The 24,354-nt window shown below is 40.5% G+C and overlaps 1 protein-coding gene across 2 annotated transcripts in view; it reads right to left on the minus strand.

Annotated features, from left to right (window-relative positions):
* The window catches only part of TMTC1 (transmembrane O-mannosyltransferase targeting cadherins 1), a 298,740-nt gene that overhangs the window by 106,058 nt on the left and 168,328 nt on the right, over positions 1-24,354 (minus strand). For both annotated transcript variants that reach the window (XM_043882514.1, XM_043882513.1), the window contains exon 9: positions 7,365-7,486. In XM_043882514.1, coding sequence (XP_043738449.1) covers positions 7,365-7,486 — 122 coding nt within the window. The remainder of the gene's footprint in view (positions 1-7,364; positions 7,487-24,354) is intronic.

Genomic DNA, 24,354 nt, shown 5'->3' on the forward strand with positions numbered 1-24,354 from the left:
CTCGGCTGTCACAGAGCACTAAGGGGTGCTCCCTGAGTGACACAGCAGCTTCCCACCAGCTCTCTTACACACGGTGGTGTATACACGTGAATCTCAGTCTCCCACTTCCTCCCACCTTCCCTTTCTCTCTCTGGGTCCGCATGTGTGTTTTCTACATCTGAGTTTCTATTCCTGCCCTGGAAATAGATTCATCTGTACCATTTGTCTAGATTCAACATATTAATTTTCTTTTTAGGGTTGTTTACTTTTGAGCACATGAGGTTAGAAAAGAGACAAAGAGCTTTGTAGAAGTAAAGGAAGAGGAAGAAAAGTGCTGGGGAAGGAGAGGCCTATACTATGTTGCATTGATTTCCTTCCACTTTGATTCCCCCAGTCTCGTCATTTGTACAAGATAGACTGAAATAATGACTTGCAATTACCTGGCATAGCTTACAACATTTTGCACATATATTATTCCATTCAGTCTCATCTGAATTCAGATTCTACTCTCCAAATTTTACTTTCAAATCATGGTTTCCAAGACATTTACTGCTCTCCATTTAAAACTCAGAAATAAACATTTATCTTTTATAACTAACAAGGTTCTATAATATTAAGGCTTTGATTCCAGCCTAACAAATAACTGTTCAAGTTTATCCTCCCTTCGTGCCAATAGCCGAGGACAATTAATTGAACACAACAGAACTGACTAGCTGGTCCTCAGCCCATGAGCACACTGACCTTCTCTCAGCTCACTCACTCCTTCTCACTACTACTCTGTTCTATGTGATCTACGGTCTCTAGATTTATAACACACTCATCTGAGTCCCTTTGCAGAGTCTTCCTGCTTCCTTTCTGGTCATGACGGTCACCTAGCCCACTCACTCCCATGATGACTTGGTGACTGACCACTAGTCTGGTGCAGCCCACGACCCTCCCTACCTGGGCCCTGCTCTGGAGAGTAGCCCTCACAAGACGAGATCCAGCTTCTAGATCTCATCTCTCTTCTTAGTTGAGGTCTCAAGGGGCTGGATGGAATAGTTCATGCTGTCACAGCAAGAGCAGAGAAACAAACACACTAAAGTCAAATCTTCCCATCCCTACCCTGTGGCATTCTGAAGACCAACGTTAATTGACTTTTGAAACCCCAATGTAGGGAGGCAGAGGGACTCAACATGTTGGACTCAGTACCAGTCAGCTTGTGAGCAATCTGACCTATGCTTTGAGCCCGGGTTTAGATATTAGGCTTCAGCACAATTCCTGAGTCTCTTCTCATGACTTGATATGGATATGCACACATCTGACCTGTTCTGATGGCTGCAACTTCTCTTGATAACCTGCCAGCACATCACCGCTTGAACAGGGGCATCTGCCATCGCCCCTTGTTGTCCCACTCCAGTGATTAGGGTCCTATTTCCTCCTGGCAAGTACTCCTTATTGCTGCTAAGCAAGGACACCCCATCAGTTCACGAGGAGGCCCCGCGCCAGGGCTGCCCAGACCGTCTCCCAGTGCCCTCTGCTGGACCCTGCAGAGGGCCTATCCACATGGCAGATGGACTTCCTTCTCTTCCTGCCCCACCCTCAGGGGACACGTCTCCCTTTCCCTCCTTGGGCATCATGCTGAAATTAAGCAGACACAAGTGGTCCCCTTCCAAGACAGGACAAACATGTGTTTCAAACCTTAAGAGGAAAAATTCATGCTTTACCCAAGGTTATTCCAAGTCACAAAGAGTGGAACTTTGGAGCTGAAAGGGACCTTCGAGACCATGTGGGATCCTGATAACTGGAGTTTAGATCTCCCAAACTGCAAAATGTCCAAAAAGAAGGAGCTGAGTGGGGGAGAAGGAACGAATGGAGCGTTGCACTCTCAATCCCCAGTGTGGCCATAAGCAGGGATAACTGTGGCATGAAGATATAAGCAACATTTGGGGACCACCAGGCAAGGCCAACACTCAGGTTTTATAGACAGGAAAGCATTCCCCAGGACGGCCAGGCAGTGTATTGATTTCCAGGTCAGTCTTCCTTCCACTGGATGTGCTAAAGTAAGATTTTATTGATAGCAAATTATTTTTCTGTTGATTTGAATCTTTGGCAAAACTTTGATTCACTCTCAATCATCATTCTCTTCCAGCAATTCTGAAGGAACATACGCATAGAGGGCATATCAGTAGGGGTCCCCAATGTCAGATAATAGGACTAGTGTTCCTTTAGAGGTACCATGTCTCATTTTGCATCCTGAGAAATAAATAACCTGTGTAAGATTACAAATTCCATTTAGAATTAGTAGGTATGATTTGAAGGTATTTGTCAAAACTGAAAATGGAAAAGAGTCACCTTTTTTCCATTTTTCCATGTCTGATGTGTCCATTAACTGAAGAACTACACAACTCAAATAGTATCTCTTTTCCCCTCAAACACATGTTATCTATTTAACTTCTCCTTCCATGGTTGCAGTTTTTCTTGATCAGTTCTGTCCACATTCTTGTTTCTGCCTTCACTTACCCCTGTCTGTTCTTCCCTCTCCCCTCATACACGTTTTCTTAAAATAGTTCAGGAATTTGCTCTTTGACACTAAAGTAAATAAATCATCCTTAATCCGGCATCTGAATGGATCTCTGATCACATCCTATGACTTTATTTGAGAGCTCTCAACAACTATGTCTGCTTCATCGATTCTAAGAAATTTTAGTCCTTTGAAGCATTATAAAGTGGTTTTTATGAAATACAAAAAGTAGCCATTAAATTATATGCTTCTCTTGAGATAAGAACAAGAGATCAAAACTTCTGTGAAAGAATGATTTAAGCCCCGAACTCCCCTGCCTGTTCAAAAAAGATATCCATAAAGTTGGCATTTATCATCAGAAGAAAAGATTATTCCAATTGCTTTTGGTGGTAAAACATTGACCCTTAAGCCATACAACAGTGTGCTAAATAGATAGCCAATTTCTGTTCCTTTTATCCACAGATTTCAAAGTGCAAGTGAAAGGCAGGTGAGATTTTGGGTCTTCGCTAGGTTAGGATGGAGGGAGAACAGAAGCCAAAAGATTTAAGTGACTTGTTCATTGTTAGGCAGAAAGGCGGAGGATGAAAGAGAACTGTGAATATGACTCATTCTGGGTTTTTCTTGTAAAATGGCCAAACCAGCCCCCTGGGGCTACTGGGATCCACCCGGGATTCAGTGAGGGTGGACATGACCTCTGTAGTGTTCATGGATGGGATCTTAAAACTCGGAATGGGATCCTTAACTTGAACATTCAGTGAGCAGGAAGTTCACCTATCAATTGAACTTTTAATTTCATCTTCCTTTTGTTTGCTAAAGTTTTGGAGATACCACAGATTTTCTGCATTGATGATTTTCTGTGTTAAAGATGATGATCTGTATCTTCAAGAAGGCCAGAATACGCGGCGCCTATTTTCCTCAAAGCAGTTGGGTATGAATGCAGAGGGAAATGGCTTTTTCTTGTTGAGCTCAATAATGGGAAAAAGCCATGCAGAGAGGATTCCTGTGTGTTTAAAAAGCTTGGACACATGCTTCAGCATCGTGGAAGCCAGCCTGCAGGTTTATTAAATGCACCGGCTTCAACTGGTGCTCTGGCACCTTCTAAGGGACACTTGCAGTGTCTATAACATTCTCTGCAGCCCTGAGGAAGATTCCAGCAGCTCCTTACCCAATTGTCTACCATATTCCACTGAGACGGGGCAGCTGGTCTCTGCTGGGTAAAATCTTTTTAGGAGAAAGTCCCCGTTTTCATGAAAACTGTCAACATGGGTAACTAGTTCCAATGAAGTTATTAAAGTCTGTTAAGTCATAGTACAGAAATTTCACCACAAAAACTTTCATTTCTGACTCAGTTGTACAACTTTAGATAAAATGAAATTCAGTGCCATAATTAAAATGGCTCCCTTGTGGTACTCATTACAACAGTGACCATGAAGGAAGGTTGGGGTTCATGAGAGGTACCATGTCTCTCTCAAAAACTCCTCAGCTTCCTCTGACGCCGGGCTCCCAGAATCAGAATTAAACTCTCAGGTGTATGTTCAGAGCTGTGTACCTGGCCTGGTCACCTGCCCCCTTCATCAGCTCCAGGACCACCTCCCTGTCACATGGCCTTGGCATCTGCTGAGACTACTGTTTTGGAGGGGAAAGAGTCGTGGCTGGATACAGTGATAATATGGATCTGAATACAGGCAACGCTGGGCAGTAAAGACAAACCCTCAGAAAACGATGACTTGGCATCAGCACTACAATGCATAGATGCAGGAACTTGGAGAGGAAAGGCCAGTCATCTTTTATTAAAGATCAGTTTCCTGAAACTGATTTTTGGATGACTTTGCATCCAGTTTGCCAAATGCAGCAACATTCAAATAGGTTCTGAGAGGCAGGCACTTGCTCTTGGTAATACTGATGTTTTCTTTATGTTTCAAACTTTTAATCCAAATCAGCTTATTCCTAGTGGGAAAAGGGCCGGGGTACAACTCTTGACTATTTTGGAGAAAAGGAATGGAGTCAGAGAGAGGCCTAGTTATGACATGGCGGCTCAGGGAGGGCCAGAGCTGGATGATTCTGTGGGTGGAGGACGCACCTACTGGGGCGACAGAAACCCCTGACTTTAGATAAGATAGCTTACACGTGGTTGATGACAATATTATGGGCTTCCCTGGTGGCTCAAATGGTAAAGAATCTGCCTGCAATACAGGAGGCCAAGGTTCAATCCCTGGGTCAGGAAGAGCCCCTCGAGGAGGAATTGGCAACCCACCCCAGTATTCTTGCCTGCAGAATTCCATGGACAGAGAAGCCTGGCGGACTACAGTTCTTGGGATTGCAAAGAGTTGGACATGACTGAGCAACTAACTTTCACTTTTTCTTTCATAATGTTTACCTAAGTTTCTCTTCCAGAAAAATGAAATTTAACCTCTTGTTTAAAATTCCAGCCCTTCATTTCCTCAAAAAATTTTCTCTTGTATTGGATTAGAAAAGTTCACTGCCCATGTACTCAGAACCTCAATGGCTGAGGATTCAGATCTCAGGACTCCTAAAGTATCAAGTGCTGATTCCAAATGGAGTTGAGATGAGAGTACTTAACTATGCTCAGATTTTCTTTATCTTTTTCAACTGAGCAGAATACTGAGGTTACTATCAGAGAAGTATAATGTAACCTGGAAGGTGACAGGTCAGTAGACAAGGATCCATAATCTACCACTTTGCCACTTACTAGCTATGTCACTTGGACAAGTTACTTAACTTAGAGCCCAGGCATTATTTTTGTAAAATGGGGATAATGGTATCAGCTACCTCAGCTGATATCAACAATAGTAACGCTTGATACTTACTAGTCATGTACAATACAAAGCATTTTATAGTTTTTTATATGACCCTCTCACTTAATGTTTATAATATCTCACTGAGTTCAGTGCCATTATCTTCATTTTACATAGATGAGGAAACAGACCTAGGGATGTCACACTCATGTCACACTATGACAGCAGGAACATGTCTTGAACCACCACATACAGCATGAATCAACTGAGAAAATAAATATAACACAGTGTTGTGACTGACATACAATAAAGATTCAACAAAAGTTCTGTTACAATTAGACTGTGATATTATTTTAAAAAATATCCAGACCCATCAAGTTTTAGAATGAAAGGTACCATTTTGTTTTTAATCAGCAGTTAAAATCTTTGGTAGGAAAAAAAAAAAAAACCCAGAGATTTAATTTTTGTAGCCTCAAATCTAGTAGAGCATGCCTGGGACAGGTGCTCTGTGAGTATCTGTTAAGTGAAGAATGAATACAGATTCTACTTGGAATCATGAGTACTGCAGACAAAACCGGACTGAAGCCACTCTCAGCTGCTCTAAGCACAAACACATGTAGAACAGACACTGAAGTCTGCCTTTGACCATATTCCTTAGTACTGACAAAGCCTCACAAATTTGTTATCTTAAGGCAACACAGAATGCAAAGAAATTGTGCTGTATTTTTATCTTATCAAGTAGTTCTTATCAAGGAATGATCTCCTTCCCAAATTGTGCTGTAGACACATAAAGAAAATTAAAGGCCACCTTTTCATTAACCAGGTCAAAACAAGTAAAGTCTTAGGAAAGCTGTGAGGTACCTAGTTTGAGGGGAGTCAAAGGTTATGAAATTCACTTCTAATTATATATGCATTTAAAAATTCTCAATCAATATCCACAAATGAAATTAAATCTTATTTATTACTTAAATTAATTTTATTTAAATTAAATTTAAAGTTAACAAATTTCAAACTCAATATGAATAAATAATAATTTCCTGATAATATTTTGGTTTGTTGTATTTATTTTGTTGCCTTTTAGAAAAGTTCATTCTTACTTATAATTCATAAAATCACTTACTTTTAGGAAGCTTATTAAAATCTCTGTTTTAAAAATGAGAGGGAATCTTCTGGCAGCCCAGTGATTAGGACTCTGTACTTTCACTGCTAAGGGTCAGGTTCAATCCCTGGTCCAGGAACTAAGATCTCACAAGCTGCACAATGTGGCCAAGAGTAAGTAAAATAAATAAATAAAGCTCTATAAGTTAAAAAAAAAAAATTCAGTTTGTGGGCTTCCCTGGTGGTCCAGTGGTTAAGAATGCATCTTCCAATGCAGGGGATGGGGGTTCAATACTTAGGAAACTAAGATCCCACATGCCATGTGGCAACAAAGCCCATGTGTGGCAGTGAAGATCCAGCACAGCCAAAATAAAAATAAAGAAATAACTTTCTAAAGTTAAAAAAAAAAATGAGTGTAAAAAAATCATGTTCTGCTTAAGGTCACACAATGGATAAACGGCAGAACCATTTCAGGGACATTTTCAGGCTTCTGAAAAGAAACATGGCCTTGGAATGCTGACATTTGAATAAGACAAGAGAACAGACAAGCATCACACAGTTCAAATATTCAAAGCTAAGTGGCATTATGTAATCATACATGTCTGAATGCCCTTTATAACTTTTAACCAATGTTTCTCTCAAGGACAAGTTTCTTTGAGATTGTTCCTCTTTTTAAATTCAAGGACAAAGAAAGAGAGGCAGAGAAAGAAGATAGAAGTCAATTAAAATCATGCTACTTAACACGGTTAATAATTTTATGCATATTAACAAATATATCTAGAAAGTAACTCATTATGTTTAATAAGCACGGATACTTGAACAAAGAAGTTACGGTAAAATGATTGCTGCTAAAATCCTGAATATACTCTGGTTAATATTCTTATCCAGCTTCCTCTGTGGCTGTTTTTAAAGCTGAGGTAATAAACACCTGAGCTCCACAAGGATCTAACTGTGATGCACGCAAAGAACAGTCTCTCTGGAGCCATCAGTGTTGGTCTCGTAAAGAGGAAACCAGAAACAGTAATTACCTAGGCATGTATAGGACTCTCTCGGCCACCACGAAACCCACCCTGAAGAAGAGGTTGCTGGCTGGGATGAACGGGAAAACCAGGAACAACAAGCCCACCAAAACTTCCCTGTGCTCCAGTCTCTGAAACACACAACAGTGGAGGACAAATTAATCTGGGTTTAATTCCACTTCAGTTAGCATTTAACCATCAAGTTTTTATTCAAGGAATGAATAAACTAGACCAATGTGGCCCTTTTGATCAGCGTACTGATTCATCAGAGAAAGCCCTCAGGCTAAAACCTCTGGCTCATGGAAACATTCGCATGTTTGCCTAACACATATTTGCCACCCAGAACATCTGCAATTTGCATAACATAATCAGTGACCATTACTCCTTGTTCTGGGCAGGCCCTGCAGCAACACTGCTTGGTCTGGTTTCTTTCAGAGTCTTGTGCCCTCAGGCAACTCATTCCAGGGAGCGAGGCAGCTGGGTAGGATAAAGCTCACTAAGGCATCATGGAGAATTATTGTCCTCTCAAAATAGAACACATTAAAAACAAATGAATAAACAAAGAAAAAAACCCACACAAAGCCCCCCAGCGGAGGCAAATCTTAGCAAGAAGGAAATGAAATGCAAACGGTGAAATAAGGGGCACCAGAGAGGGAGATCCCTTGAGCTGAGGTGTTTTTAGCATCTTTCAAAGTAAGCCAGTAAGCATTTACTTGCCTGATTCCATGAAATTACTTGATTCCATGACATTTTTTGGAATAAAAATTCATTACAATAATTCATTAAACTGACAGAATACCTTTCTCTTATATTGTATACACAAAATTTGTAAAGATTTTTGTCACAACAAAAAAACTTTATTTATTACTAATAATGTATTGTAATGGGCACTGTAAAAGGTAGTGTGTATTTCCAAACAGATACATTTGAAAGAAAATCCATATAATACAAATCTAGATGTATTGGATAGTATTATTTTTTCTTTTAAAAATAATTGAAGAGGAAAACCAAATAGAACTTTCCATATCAATGTTTTAAACTTTTTCTTATAGACTTTTTAAATAGCCTAATACTTTAAATATTTGCAAAACCCTAAACAAAATATTTCAAAAACATAAATAAGACTCCCTAACACAAACTACTAAAATTTTAAGTAGACAAAGTAAAAGATTTTAAGCATCTTGAGACATTTGATACCTGGACTTTATTAAAATCTTTGTTTTGCTGACTATAATACATTGAATAATAAAATTTCTGAGAGTAATTCCATGTAAGCAAATGTGATTTGGACCATTTCCCTTGAACAATTAATGGCCCTGTAAGTAATTACCTCATTTTTTTTTTACTTACCTAAAGTAACCATACTCTTTAGAATTAAAAGATGAAAGAAAAAAAAAGTTGCATAACAAGCTTTCAACTCAAATGAATGCAATGTTATATATTCTATGGCGCATTTAAATTAAAGGAAAAACACAGGTAAGACGTGGCAAGTTTATTATATTTAAAAGCTGAAAACTCTCTTTGTAATTTAGATTATTCTTTCAGTTTACAAAGTATATTTCAGTGCAAGAACTTAAAGTTTATATAAGGAACAAACACCCTAAGAATCCTATAGTATGAAAGTGAGAAATGGAATATTTCCTTCATATCAGTAAACAAGGATATCACTGTCATCAGTGATTCTGGCCCTCCGAATGTGAATCCCTGAGCCCCAAGGTCACTCAGGAAGGAAGAAAATACCTCTGCGATCTGGCAGCCATGAGGCTGCAGCCACTCCCTACAGTGAGCACTGAGGAACTCAGGATGTGAAAAACACAGAGTACTGGACCCAGACAGCTGAGATGCATATGAAAGGAATGATTTCAATGAGCCCAGACTCTTACCTCTTCCCTTGGATAGAAAAGCACTAAATTCCTTAACTTGGGCTATCTGGTTTTCTTTAATTCATAAAATACTTTTGATGTTCAATACTTTTGTCCTTTATTGCAAACTTCTATATAACCAACTTCCCCTCACTTCCCTTTCCTCCCACCGCCCCCCTCCCACTCCCTCTGCTTCAACAGAGCAATTCTCTCAGGGTTACATGAGACACTGTCTCCTGGGCTTAAAGTCCTAAAACTTCCCACCAATTAAAACATAACTCTCAACTTTTAGGTTGTGACTATTTTTTTAAGTCGACAAAGCCAAGTATTTCTTGACAAAGTTGAAAATAAATCCCAGAGAATGAGTCTCTTGCCCAGTGTTTCTTATGAATTCTGAGCCTATTACTGATGTTCTTTCTCTCTCTCTCTTTTTTTTTTTTTTTGACTATTCAAAAACTGAAATACTTTTACAAAAGTATTAGTGTGTCTTCCTAAAGAGATTTGTAAAGAGAATGTAAAATCTCCATTAATCCTAAGAATGAAGACAAGGGGAGGGACTGATGGAATTCTGACCAGGTCATGATATAGCCACGTCCCTGGATTGTGTTTTACTCTATGAGATGCCTCCCCACCTCATCGCGGTTATTGGTGAGCATCCCTCATAGCCCTGAAAGAGGCATCGCCTTCACACCCCCAGTGTCACCCCTTGCTGCCTGACCAAAGGCCTTCCTCACTGTGGTGGCACATGCTTATGTCCTTTACTCAGCAGAGGCCTGAGGCTCTGGGAGCCACTAGGTGGGGAGGAGGCAGGCATCCTGGGCATGCAGAGGTCCCCTTGGCCACCCCCACTCTCAGTCCTGGAGCCTCTGCAGTGGGTAGTCTGAGTGCGACTGCTGCAGGTGGTGGTGACGCTGAGCTGGGGACTGCAGGATCCAGGCACCAACTTTCTTTCCTTCCTGGCCCTCATACCAGTTGTAATTACATATTTTTCTGTGTGATCACCATATTTTTCTAATGTCTCCACCAGACTCTAAGCTCTATGAGGACAGGAGCTGGTCAGCTGTATTCAGAGGTGTGTGGTGTCTGCTCAGCTCAGTGCCTGGCACTTAGTGAGTGTTTAGAAACATTTGTTGAATAAATCAATAAATGAACACATGTTCCAGGTGAGAGAGGAAACTGGGTGTGAGACAGGGAGAGGATGGAGAAGGCTTCCTGGTGGAGGGGACAATCTGGGGTTGAAGACTGAGTAGTGAATGCTCACAAGGTAGATGTGGTGGTGTTAGGAGAGGAGGGAAGTGGTCACAGCGAGGTGCATTCCAGGCAGAAGATAGAGAAAGTACAAAGCAGGGAATAACCCTGTACATGTTAGCAGCCGATGAATTATAAGGGTTTGGTATTCCCTGAGTGGAGCTGATTTTTAGCTATAGGCAACAAGGAACAAGTTAAGCGTCCCACACACATAGAAGAGAAAGCAAGTCAGTGTCACAGAGCTGATGTCCAGATTTAAGTTGGGGCCCTGCCATCATTAGCCACCTTGAGCAGGCAAGTAATTAGCCCTTCCTTGCCTCAACTATAAAATGACATAAGTGCAGTTCATGGCTCAGTGGGGTTGGTTGGATCAGCACAAAGATTTCTTGATCAGTTAAAGTCCATGTCATTGGAGTTGTGAGTTTAGAGGCCACCACTCCACAGAATGTGCTACCAGAAGGGCTGTCTTATGTGGTGTTTTCTTTGTTTTCAAAACATTCAACTTAAGACAGTGGCACAGTGCTCAAACTCAATGAAGCTCCACTGTTTATCTCAAGAGAAATAATACATATGAAAAAAGTTCTTGATTCTCAAATCAAACTGATGATGATAATCTTCTCTCCTCCCCCTTCAGTTAAGAGAGATAGAACATATGCAAGAATATACTAAATATTGATACAAACTGCAAGTTGATTGGCCAATCAGAATGTTGTAAAATTAGGGAAAAACATGTCATGGATGTGGCTGAACTTCCCAGAATGAGAAAGACTGGAAGGGAATCCAATTTTGTATCTTGTGGATCACAAATGTGACAGAGTTGGCTAAATAATTTATGGCTTATCTCAACCTAATAGGTTCAGATGAAATGCAAATGAAATATGAGTGGGGGAAAAATAAGATGTGTGTCATTTTCCAAAGCACACAAAGTGCATTCATTTCTAGGAAAGAGGCAACTGGAAATTTATTCCAAATACACTAGAGAGTGAAAAGATAGAAGAATTAAAACAGTTAGTAATATAGTCATTAAAAATACACGTTACTTGTCTGATTAACTGTGCAACTTCCAACAAATTAATTTACTTCTCTGATCAGTTAAACAAAAGAAAGTTTACCGATACCTACTGTATCTGTAGGAAAAAAAATGTGTGATAGATTCACTGTGGTGGGTGTTAGGCTTGATTTTCTTCTGGCTCGAGTGGAGACAGAAAAGCATTTCCCTGAGTTGCAAAGAGATGAAAATCTCTTAACACACCTGTCAGGGTGCCCAGAGAATCACTCGGCCACCATTGCACAGCCATGTATCTGCGGGAGTCACTAACGGAAAAGCAGTGATCTCCCCAGAAACATAGATTACCTCAGAGAAGCCCCAGCTCCAAATGTGAGCCTATCCTAGTGGCTTCTGGTTTATCCCACCCCCTTCCTACTCTCAGTTTCCTTTTCAAAGAACAAACCATAGATGAGGAAACGTACACAGCACACACGCGTGCATGCACACACACACACACACACACACACACACACAGATGCACATGCATGTGGCCAGCATTGTGCACATGAGTGGTCATGAAAAGAAGACAACTCCTTTCTCATTCAACCTACACAACCTCTACCATAATCTGCTCCTTCCCAGAGCAGCAGAGAACAGGCCTCACTATAGTAATTATCACCATCATTCCTATTATCATATTTTCTTTCACCTCTAAACAGGTTACAGATAAATAAAACAGTGCATTCAGCATGTTCTCACAGTTATACAAACAGCACAGTTATATTTCAATCCTAAGGATGCATTTGGCAGTTCTAGGCTCTAGCTGTCTGCATCTAATTTATCAGTTTTCAGGGAAGCTGATGACCATAAAGCTCCCTCTTCAACCCTGGAGTAAGGTATCTCCAAGCTGACAACTGGCAGGGCTATATATGAGGCCCTCTTTTCTCATCTGTTCATGGGTCAACTTCCTCCATTAGACTATGCCTTCCCTGATGGGAGTCACCATCCTACTTAAATTTATCCAGATTTCTGCACAAACATAGTTGGCATTCACCAAACTGTTGCAATAAGAAAGATTAGTGACAGAAGCTGCATATATATCTCTGGGGTTCAATTTAGAGACTTCTCACTATGGAAATCTTGCACTTTTTGCCACCCTCTGAAACATAGTATTTGCAATGCTAATTTGGGTTGAGAAGTCCTCAGTCTTTGAATATCCAAAGTGTCTTATGATCATCTGCCAGAGTTGACCAACTGCATTCTTAATCAGGTACTTTTAAATCAGGATGCATGCATACCCTCTATGCCTCTCTCATTCCATTCATTGCTACTAACTACTACCTGCTCTTGAAAGGTTGTGGGACTTTCATGCTCAGGAAAATGACATCTTTCACATTACTGAAATTCAATTTTAATTTTGTGAATATTTCAGTGTATTAAAATTCTCAATAATTTATCACTATTATATTATTATGGAAATTCTTTTTAATTGAGGAAGACAAGTTATTTAATCAATTGAACTCTCCATTGCTTTATCTGACCACCTTTACTGCCTCATCTCTTGTTCTGAATCCTCATCTCTTGTACCGAGCTGGGGGCACTGGGCAGTGAGCTACGCTCATTCTCTCGCTAAGTGACTCTCAAATTTCCACCCAGTAGCAGGCAACACATTTATGCCAGTTTAAAAAATTCTTTTTAATCTTCACAACAGTTCTGTGGAGATGAGTGTTATTATCCTTGTTGTAAACTCAAATGCTGAGACCTTTGGGTCCTTCACAAATAACTGCAACTACAAATCAGCAAAAATGCATTGCTTTATTTCCGTGAGAAATTTTCCTCACAGCTGCACAGGACTCCAGGTCTCCTTCCTGCAAGAGGAAACCTGGACTCTCCCTGTGCTGCTAGTGTATATTTTAATAGCTTTTTGAAAACCCAACTCCTTATATTACTGTCCAGAGGAAATGCATCGGTGAGTCTCCACTTGAGCAAATCAGAGGCCCAGGCTTATTTAAATCATCATGAGCTTTGAACCTACAGATGTCCTTTGATGCTTTCAAATGATGATAATACAGACTGCATGAAGTGGATGGAGAGCTGGCCTCAGAAGACTAACTCGGGACCAGCATGAGAAGGGGCAAGTCAGAAGTGGAAGGACAGAAAGAGCTTGGTTGTCTGGGGCAATGGGATTCTGTCTGAGCTCTGTATGAATGTATCTTGAACTTCCTTCCTCCCCCTGGGCTGCTCTCTTGTCTGCTTGATCTTCACCCTTGTCTGTATCTTCCTTTGAATTGGACAGCCCCTCCTTCCTCCACCTTTTTATACTGTTCATGGGGTTCTCAAGGAAAGAATGCTGAAGTGGCTTGACAGTCCCTTTTCCAGGGGACCACATTTTGTCTCTTGAGAGTCTCTTGGAGAGCAAGGAAATCAAACCAGTCAATCCTAAAGGAAATCAACACTGAATATTCATTGGAAGACCTGATGCTGAAGCTGAAATTCCAATACTTTGGTCACCTGATGGGAAGAACTAACTCATTGGAAAAGACCCTGATGCTGGGGAAGATTGAAGGCAAGGAAAAGTGGGCGACAGAGGGTGAGATGGTTGGATGGCATCACTGACTCAATGGACATGAGTTTGAGCAAACTTTGGGAGACAGTGAAGGATGGGGAAGCCTGGCATGCTGCTATCCATGAGGTTGCAAAGAGTCGGACACGACTTAGCAACTGAACAACAACAACTCTTCCACATCTGTCTGATAGTGGCTCAGTTTGCCTAACTCCAGGCATAGCTCCTGTCTAGGGATCCTCTCCAAGGTCATAGCTCTCACTTGGTGACAGTTCCTTCCTTTGACATTTCAGGCCGTCTGGTATGTGTCCCTTGGCATGTTAGCTCCACTTTGCCCAAGGCACTGCAGAGGTCTGCAAAGGTCTCTTCATAAACCCTTCAATCACTCCATTGGCTGGGCACTGTCTCCTGCCAGGGCTCTGACTAATAGATCACAGAGAAAGAGCACAGAGATGGCAGTAGAGGTGTGAATTCTGAAAAGCAGTCAGAACTCTGGCTTTCATGAGACAGCTGGAGCCAGCTCCAGATCACTCCTAACTTGGTCCCATCCTTGCACTATTGTATTTCCAGTATGTTTTAGCCCTTGACTGAACCACCATTTTTTGAGGCCATTGAGATTACAGAAAAATTCTAATGTTGTATAAAAACAGTGAAGACAAATGCCAATCTGAGAGAGCTTTATCTGGCAAATGATATTTAGACCAATCTCTCAATAGTGGGAGAAGAGAAAGTTTTGAATTTTTACTGCTATTGTTATATCAAATGCAACAGTCCACTTCTTAATGATTCAAACAAGATCTAGAATCTGATCAACATATCAGTAATGGAGGAATTGAGAGGAATTTTGGGACAGTCTTAAAGACAAAGAGAATAAGAAAAATTGAAAGCTTATTCTCAGAGCTTCAGTTACAGCTGCCAAACTCTTTGGTGATTTTACAGTTAACTGGGACCCCAAGTTAGACCACAGTGTCATGCTCAAGAGACTGAAGGACAGTCTGCCCATGACATGAACACAATTCACATCTCATAAAGAAGTGTGGAAAGGTACCACTTGCAATTTTTTCCTTTACTGGTCTGAAATCAACAGAATAAGCCAGGCTGGGGGAAAAAATAGCTTTGATTCAGGATCTCAATAACATAGCTACCAGCCCACATTCTACACTTGGCTCGAGCTGGTGATATCACTTCCTCATTTTCATGTGCTCTAAAATTTACTCATAAATGCTCAGGGAAAAAAAATTTTAAAAGGGGAAATGAATGAAGAAATTATATCTCCTTGGAGACAAAAGTAGATTTGTACACTGTCTTCTCTGAGCCAATTTAAACACTGCTTGTCCATGCCAAGCTTTCTTCACCGAGGAGCTCTGCCAGTCGCACTGATGAACAGAGTCGAAGGGAGATTAAAATCAGAGCATTTCTAAACCAACACTTCTGATTTCTGGTCGTGGGTTCTGGACTTTGTTTGTTTTTTTTTTTTTTTTTGCAGAGTTTTTGTTTGATTTGCTTTTAATCAATCGTCTGAATCTTCCTGCAAACACAAGTTCCTGGGATTGAAACTTCTTATCTCACAAGAGCACACAATTACGTTGTTTCAGAGTCAAATCAGGTGGAAGACTGAAGCACTCAGATTGTTTTACTCAAGTGAGAATAAACTAATTCAAACTTTATTTGGAAATGTGCCTTACATTCTGTGTAAGTGTGTTTTAAATGTTCAAAGGCAAATAAAAGCAAACATCTTTTAAAAGGCACTTTAGAAGAAGTGTGATTGGAAAACACCAGTCTAGTGCACGAAAACACCATTCATTTTCATAAACAAGCACTAGTAAGGAGTTAAGGGAATTAAGTAAGTTAGAAAAATATTGTTCAAGAAATCTTTTTCCTGATTCAAATGTAAAAATCATAGGAATTCATGGAGACATGGGAGAAGAAAAGAATGAACTTTCTTCATCTCTATCTGTGGTTTTGAACAAAAATGGAAAAGTATTTACTATAACGCTGTGTATTTTGTTAAAAAAATTGTGAGGAAGACTAGAGAGATGAAAGGTAGGGGCAAGACAAGATCTCTTCTCAGACTGTGTTCAACATATAGATTATTATACATGTGCTATGGGAAAGGCTCATGCAGAAGGGCAAATAAAAGCCAGCTGGTAAGCTGCAAATGGTAGAGGGTAAAGGAAAAACATGAGACTCTTAAGCAATACCATATGCCAGACATTTGACTTAGCCTGTCCCATTGATGTTTCATGATACTATTACAAGATAGGTAATTATCCCCAGTTATACAGATGAGGAAATTGAAGCTCAGAGGGCTTAAAGACTCATCTACACTGATCCAATTAGTGAAAATCAAGGGGTTCAAACTGAGGTTTGATTCAGCCCAAAGCCTGTTCTTTCCCCACAATCCCTAGGGCTCTGGGATCCAAAGACAAGGTCAAGGGAGTGTACATGGGAGAGATTTCAACACTTTTCTTCTTCCTAGGTTTGTAGCAGAAACACACAGAGAGGACAAGACCTAGCAATTTGGAGGTTACCTAGCAAGGTATTGCTAGGCTGATCCAGAAATCTCACCACTGAGGTCTGTGACAGAGGGCACCACTGAGCCCCTTTGCCACATAAACACAGACACAAATTTCCAGTTTGCAGGGATGAAGCAGGATGTGTGGCATGAAACGTGTACTCTTTGTCAAGGATTCTGTTTCAATAAACTACTTTCAGGTGGCCCACCTACTCACCCCTACAACCTGCCTCTGGACATATCTGTGTCCACAGCCACAATAGGGGAAGATGCCATTCATTTGACTGCTCTTTAGTTACTGAATTGTAAGTCAAAATTATATTTAAGAAGGCTTGAGAAAAGAATAAGGATTATTTCTGACAGAAGAAATCAAATACTATGATGAGATTGCCCTTCTTATTAAGGAAAATAAGAGTGCATTCATATTCTAGTGACCAGAGAGACACAGTGAATAAGCTGAGTGGAAAAAGACCTTCTAAATGTTAAATCTATACATGCTCTGTAGCTTGTTGCTCTAAACTCCTTTTATTATATTCACCTGTTTATCTATGAACTTGATGTTGTTCAGTCACTCAGTCATGTCCAACTATTTGTGATCCCATGGACTGCAGAATGCCAGGCTTCCCTATCCGTCACCATCTCCCAGAGTTTGCTCAAACTCATATCCATTGAACAGGTGATGCCATCCAACCATTTTGTTCTCTGTCATCCCTTTCTCCTCCTGCCTTCAATCTTTCCCAGCATCAGCCTTTTTTATGGCCCAGCTCTCACATCTGTATATGTCTACTGGAAACACCATAACTTTGACTATGATTTTGACTACAGACCTTTCTCGGCAAAGTGATGTCTCTGCTTTTTAATATGCTGCCTAGGTTTATCATAGCTTTTCTTCCAAAGAGCAAGCGTCCTTTAATTTCATAGCTGCAGTCACCGTCCACAGTGATTTTGGAGCCCAAGAAAATAAAATTAGTCACTATTTTCATTGTTTCCCCATCTATTTGCCATGAAGTGATGGAATTGGATGCCATGATCCCTGTAAATGTTTTATGTAAATACTTGAGTTTTAACCCAGCTTTTTCACTTTCCTCTTTTACCTTCATCAAGTGGCTCTTTAGTTCCTCTTCATTTTCTGCCATAAGGGTGGTGTCATCTGCATATCTGAGGTTATTGATATTTCTCCTGGCAATCTTGATTCCAGCTTGGGCTTCATCTAGCCTGGCATTTCACATGATGTACTCTGCGTATAAGTTAAATAAGCAGGGTGATAATATACAGCCTTGACATACTCCTTTTCCTATTTGGAACCAGTCTGTTGCTCCATGTCCGGTTCCAACTGTTGCTTCTTGATCTGCATACAGGTTCCTCAGGAGGCAGGTAAGGTGATTTGGTATCCCCATCTCTCTAACTTCCACAGTTTGTTGTGATCCACGCGGTCAAAGGTTTTAGCATAGCTGATGAAGCAGAAGTAGATGTTTTTCTGAAATTTTCTTACTTTTTCTATGATTCAGTGGATGTTGGAAATTTGATCTCTGGTTTATCTGCCATTTCTAAGTCCAGCATGAACATCTGGAAGTTCTCAGTTCACATATTGTTGAAGCCTAGCTTGAAGGATTTTGAGTATTACTTTGTTAGCATGTGAAATGAGTACAACTGTGAGGTAATTTGAACATTCTTTGGTATCGCCCTTCTTTGGGATTGAAATAAAAATGGACCTACTCCAGTCCTGTGGCCTATGGGCTTTCCAAATTTGCTAGCATATGAGTGCAACATTTTAACAGCATCATCTTTTAGGATTTGAAATAGCTCAGCTGGAATTCCATCAATTCCATCTGCTTTATTTGTAGTGATGCCTCCTAAGACCCACTTGCCTTCGCAATCCAGAATATCTGCCTCTAGGTGAGTGATCACACCATTGTGGTTCTTCGGGTCATTAAGGATATCTTTTTGGTATAGTTCTTCTGTGTATTCTTGCCATCTTTTCTTAATATCTTCTGTTAGGTCCATACTGTTTCTGTCCTTTATTGTGCCCATCTTTGCACAATATTGTGAACTTCTGTCCACAGTTCTGGGGAGTTCATCTTTCCGTGTCATATCTTTTTGCCTTTTCATAATGTTCATGGGGTTCTCAAGGCAAGATTGCAGACATGGTTTGCCATTCCACTTCTCCAGTGGAACTCCAGTGGAGTTCTTGTCAGATTTCTCCACCATGAGCCATCAGTCTTGGGTTACCCTGCAAGTCATGGCTCATAGTTTCATTGAGTCAGACAAGGCTGTGATCCTTGTGATCAGCTTGGTTAGTTTTCTGATTGCACTTTTCGTTCTGTCTGCCCTCTGATGGAGAGGCTAAGAGGCTTGTGAAAGTTTCCTGAAGGGAGGGACTGGCTTCAGAGAAAACTGGGTCTTGTGGTGGTGGGCAAGACCGTGCTCAGTTAATCTTTAATCCAATTTTCTGCTGATTGGTGGGGCTGTGATCCCTCCCTGTAGTTTGGCTCGAGTTCAGATCTATGAACTATTTTATGTATAAATCTTGCAAGAAAGTAATACTGTCATAACCACTTACTTTTTGAATTGTTTTAAATTTATTTTTTAACTGAAATATAATTGGTGGTTAATATTATATAAGTTCATGCCAGTGCTTGCGCTCAGTCACTAAGTTGTGTCTATCTTTGTGACCACATGGACTGTAGCCCAAGAGGCTCCTTGGAATTCTCCAGTCAAGAGTATTGGAGTAGGTTGCCATTCCCTTCCCTATGGGATCCTCCCAACCCGGGGATCAAGCTTGTACTGCTGAGCCACCTGGGAAGCCCATTACAAAAGTTATAGGTGTATAATATAGTGAGTCATAATTTTTACAGTTTATACTCCATTTATAGTTATAAAATATTGACTATATTCCCTGTGTTGTACAATATAGCTTTGTAGCTTATTTTATACATAATAGTTTGTACCTTTTAACTCCCTATCCCAATGTTGCCCCTCCCTTCTCCCTCTCCTCATTGGTAAACACTAGTTTGTTGAAGTTTTAGATTCATGTGGTATTTCTCTTTGTCTGATAACCACTTACTCTTGTAACACCTGTGATATTCATATTTATATCAGATATTTGCTCAGGAGGGTAAATTTGGAAAATCGAAAGCGTAGTGTTGCTCTAAGAGCTATATGTTCACTTGTGTTGAGACTAAAGCTACCTGGGTGGACTCAGAAGAAAGGAGGAGCTGGGAGGAGGCACCAAAAACGCCCAGCAGACACCGCTGGCTTCAGGGGAGGCCCTGTCCAGAGGAGGGTGAGGGGTGAACTACACAGGGGCCCTGTGGGTCCAAGAAGAGAAAACTGTCAGCAGAAGCTCACTCTTGTGCCTGGAGCTTGTCCAGGGTAGGAAGGAGAAAAGGCCCACTTAGGGGTCTGGGTCTTCCATCATGCTCCCTGCATCCAGCTCTGGCTAGTGAAACAAAAATGTCTCAGGTAATGCTACTGAATTCTCTGTGGAGAACAGTAAGTGACCTTAGGTAGGAGGGAGGCAGAAACAATTAACCATTTTTTTCCCTCTGTAAGAATTCATTTAAGAACCAGGGTGGATTTAACCTTGCAAGTGAGGTCATGCATGAATTCAGTTTTGATGACAAGGAAACAGAGGCAGAGGATAAATTAGATGCATTTTTATAAATAATTTTGTTCCTATGGCAATATACACGCCTGGCAGAAGTGCTCTTCTACCTATGACTACTGTTTAAACATTTCTAAGATGTCCCTCTGCCAAAACTTTTCAAAGCAGGATGCTATAGACTTATTTTCTGTTAAGAAACAGACACGAAAAAAAAAAAAAGAGACATGAATTTTACTTTTTTCACACTGTGACTCACACTCACTCAGAGGTATGATTCATATTCCCACTTTGGATTGTCACATAGAGGACAGTCCCTCCCTTCTGTAATCTAAAATGAACAAGGAGAAGGAACCACAAAAACCTCACACAGTTCTACACAGTAAAGATGCAAAAGTTTTAGAGCAGCATTCCTTAAAGACAATTATAATTCATCATATTTTATCAAAAAAATTACAGCTTGGCTTACTTCAAGGTTACAAATGTGAAAGTAATAAGAAAGTACTAACTTTCTTCTCTCAATAGCTAAAAACAAAGTGAGTTTTAACTTGTCCAGTTGAGCTTCTGAAGTAACTGCTATTAATAACGGATATGATCCTACTATCCATCAGTGTACTCCTCCAAAATCAAAGCATCTTCTATAATCAAAATATGTTGGATTTCTTTGATAAGACCCACTTTCCTGCTTCTGAAACATACGGCGATAAAAACCTGATGGATCACTTTGCTTTATCAGAAGTTGTTAAAGCTCTCTTTTTTTTTAAACAAGTACCTGACATGATTAAACAATGTTCTTCCCTTACCTTGAACTGTGCATCTGAACAGTCTATTTACCACAGACTAAAAGGGCAAATTTAATGGATTAGTGAATGCAACAAAGGATGGAAACAGAGGCCCGAGGTCTTAATATAGTATCAAGTGCTTGTAATTTTCGAAGTTCATCCATTCCAACACCTATTATCATTGCTTCAATAAGGCCGCCTTTCTATTGAACCACAACAGCATGAATCTCTAAAGTGCAGAGAAGAGAGAAGCAGCACAGGACTTATATGAATCTTGACATAAAAGTAAGAATTCCACCCCCAATCACGGACTGAGAGTCAGTTTTTCCTTGAGAAATTCTTACAAGGTAAAAGAAGAAAGCTTTCAGATGGAAAAACAAAGGGTAAAAGTGTTTTAACCCCAAGTGAAGACACTGACAGAGCAAGCACCTCTGCAACAGGCAGAAAACGAAGAGCTCGTTGGCCCGAGTCCCCCACATCCAAAGGAACCGCGGTGCCCTGGAAGGAGAGAACGTTCAAGGCAACGCCAGGGAGGCTGACGTTAATAATGTTATTCCCAGTTAACCACTTTTTAATACCAAATGCCAGGGCACAAACTGACTAGGCCAGTTTGGCCATCAAAAGTTGCCAGGCCCTTCTGTAAAATACCCTGGCCTCTGGGAATCGGAGCCATACAGGACACAAAAATGAACACAAGTTTTACATGAAATTCTGCCAAAAGTGCAACCTTTTATATCAAACAGTCACACACTGGCTTATCATGAAGCTCCAGGAAGTCTTTTCTCTGTCCTCCAGTCTTTCTACAAGAACCTACCATGAAAGGAGCTTTGTTTTGAGGAAGAACAGCTCACTTTCCACTCAGGTAAGGCACACTGTCTTCTATCAAGCACCTACTTTTTAAAACAATGGCACAGAGTGATGTAAGAGAAAAGAAAAATAAATATTGCATATCAACACCTAACACATATATACATGGAACCTAGGAAGATGGTACTGATAAACCTATTTGCGAGGCAGCAATGAAGACACAGGCATAGAAAACAGACTTGTACACACAGGAAGGGAAGAAGAGGGTGGGATGAATGGAGAGAGTAGCATGGAGACATACACTATCATATATAAAATTGGATAGCCAGTGGGAATTTGCTGCATTACTCAGGGAGCTCAAATCCGGTGCTCTGTTCGATGGGTGGGAGACGGAAGAGAGGGTCAAGAGGGAGGGGGTGTATGTATATCTATGGTTGATTCATGTTGATGTATGGCAGAAACTAACGCAATATTGCTAAGCAATTGTCCTTCAATTAAATAACTAAAACAACAAAAACAAAACAACCGTGAAGCAAATAAAGATACATTTTTTAAACTGCTCCAGTTACAAGGAGCACATGTGCAGACATACATGCACGTCACTCTGGTCTCCCTTGGGAAACTGTCTACTTGATGTGTATACTCACTTCCCCAAACTGTGGCATCTGATGGATGGCCATGCAGTGTCCTCATCTCATCATGACCCTTAGAAATGATAGTCACTGCCTCAAATCTAACTACAACCTCAATCTGATGGAAACCAAGGCTCCAGGTATCTGTTTCAAGACCTTACCTCTCCCTTGCTGTTGACGTTCAGAAACCATACCTCTAAAAGGAAGGGTTTCAAAGGAATCCTTTCACAGATGGTATTGCTAAAGGGATTGTAATATGAAAATTGTTTTATTGATGCTGTGGTGGTGGCTATTGCTTTTGACAGTACAAATATGGCAGCAAGAAAGTGTGCTAACATTGCCCAAGAAAGGACTCTCAAAATTCACTTAGCCACCCACCCTGATATCTCTAAGTCAACATTTCCCAAAACATGCCACCAGAGCACTGATCCTTCAAGAAAGCCCTAAAAAAGACTCCAAATTCAAATAAATTTAAGAAGTGCCACTTACTACATATACTCCATTTAGAAACTCAAAATGCTGCTTATAACATGGTAAAGAGGTTTATAAAGTCCCTCAGTAGAGAAAAATATGTTTAACTTCTCTAAACCAAATGTATCTGAAATGCAGAATCTTTACTTAGAGTAACCTTACTTAATGATCTGTATGATGATAGAACGTATTTTGAGAAATGCTAGTAAAAAATTGCTCAAACAGAATGAAGTTAGAAAGAAAAGCTTCCATATTAGGAGTTTCTGTGTGTGCGTGTGTGTATGTGTGTGCTCTGCAACCCCATGTACTATAGCCTGCCAGGCTCCTCTGGCCATGGGATTTCCCAGGCAAGAATACTGGAGTGGGTTACCATTTCCTTCTCCAGGGAATCTTCCTGGCCCAGGGATCGAGCTTGCGTCTCCTGCATTGCAGGCAGATTCTGTACCACCTTGTAATCTGTCCCCCAAATCATCTCATCAAATTTCTGCCAAACAGAAATTTTCCCTACATCTCTTCTTAGAGCCTTCACACTACAGGTGAAACACATTTTCTGTTATTTATCCTTCGTAAATGTAGAATACTTGATTGTCACTTTCCATGTTAAAAAAAAAAATCACTACACATCTAAAGAACTTTATTGAGCCATCCATCAGCAGAGCCTTGGTTTCTGCCAGGATAAATCCTGAGACTAGGAAGGTTTCTTGGCAGTGGAGAAGCATGTCTATGTTTAGAAGGATAATTCTCTCAGAGGTGGGGTAATGGACAGAAAGTGGAGAAAACAGCTCTTCAAGGTAAAAATAGAGTTTTCCTCTATTTTTATTTTCCATACTCAGCATATTGTTTGGAACCAATGAATGATCAATAAATTAAAAACTGAATACTTCAACTTATCGTTCCTTCTGGGCTTTTCCTCTCTAGACACACCATCCTTCAGCTACAAATTTATTCTGAAAAAAGTGTTAGTAGCTCAGTCGTGTCTGACTCTTTGCCACTCCATGGACTGTAGCCCACACCAGGTTCCTCTGTCCATGGAATTCTCCAGGCAAGAATACTGGAGAGGGTTGCCATTTCTTTCTCCAGGGGATCTTCCCGACCCAGGGATCGAACCCAGGTCTCCTGCACTACAGGCAGATTATTTACCGTCTGATTTTCTCCTATTTTTATTGTCCATACTCAGCATATTGTTTGAAATCAATGAATGGTCAATAAATTAAATACTGACTACTTCAACTTATCATTTCTTCTAGGCTTTTCTTCCCTAAACACACCACCCTGCACCTACAAATTTATTCTGCTTGTCTCTGAATACCTTGTTAGCTTTTAAGACCAGCTTCCATTTCCAACACACAGTTATATATAGGTAGCTGCTAATTGCAGTTAGTCATGCTGCTCAGACCCCTGGCCTCTGCCATGAGACAGACAAAGTGCCTGAGCATCAAGGCTACCATAGGATACCTCCTCTAATTAATTTTCTTCCTCAAGGTGTTCTTGGTAACTTTTCCATCCTCAACAACGAGTCTCTTGGTATAA

Source organism: Cervus elaphus, chromosome 22 (assembly GCF_910594005.1).
Source record: "Cervus elaphus chromosome 22, mCerEla1.1, whole genome shotgun sequence".
NCBI classification, from domain to species: domain Eukaryota; kingdom Metazoa; phylum Chordata; class Mammalia; order Artiodactyla; family Cervidae; genus Cervus; species Cervus elaphus.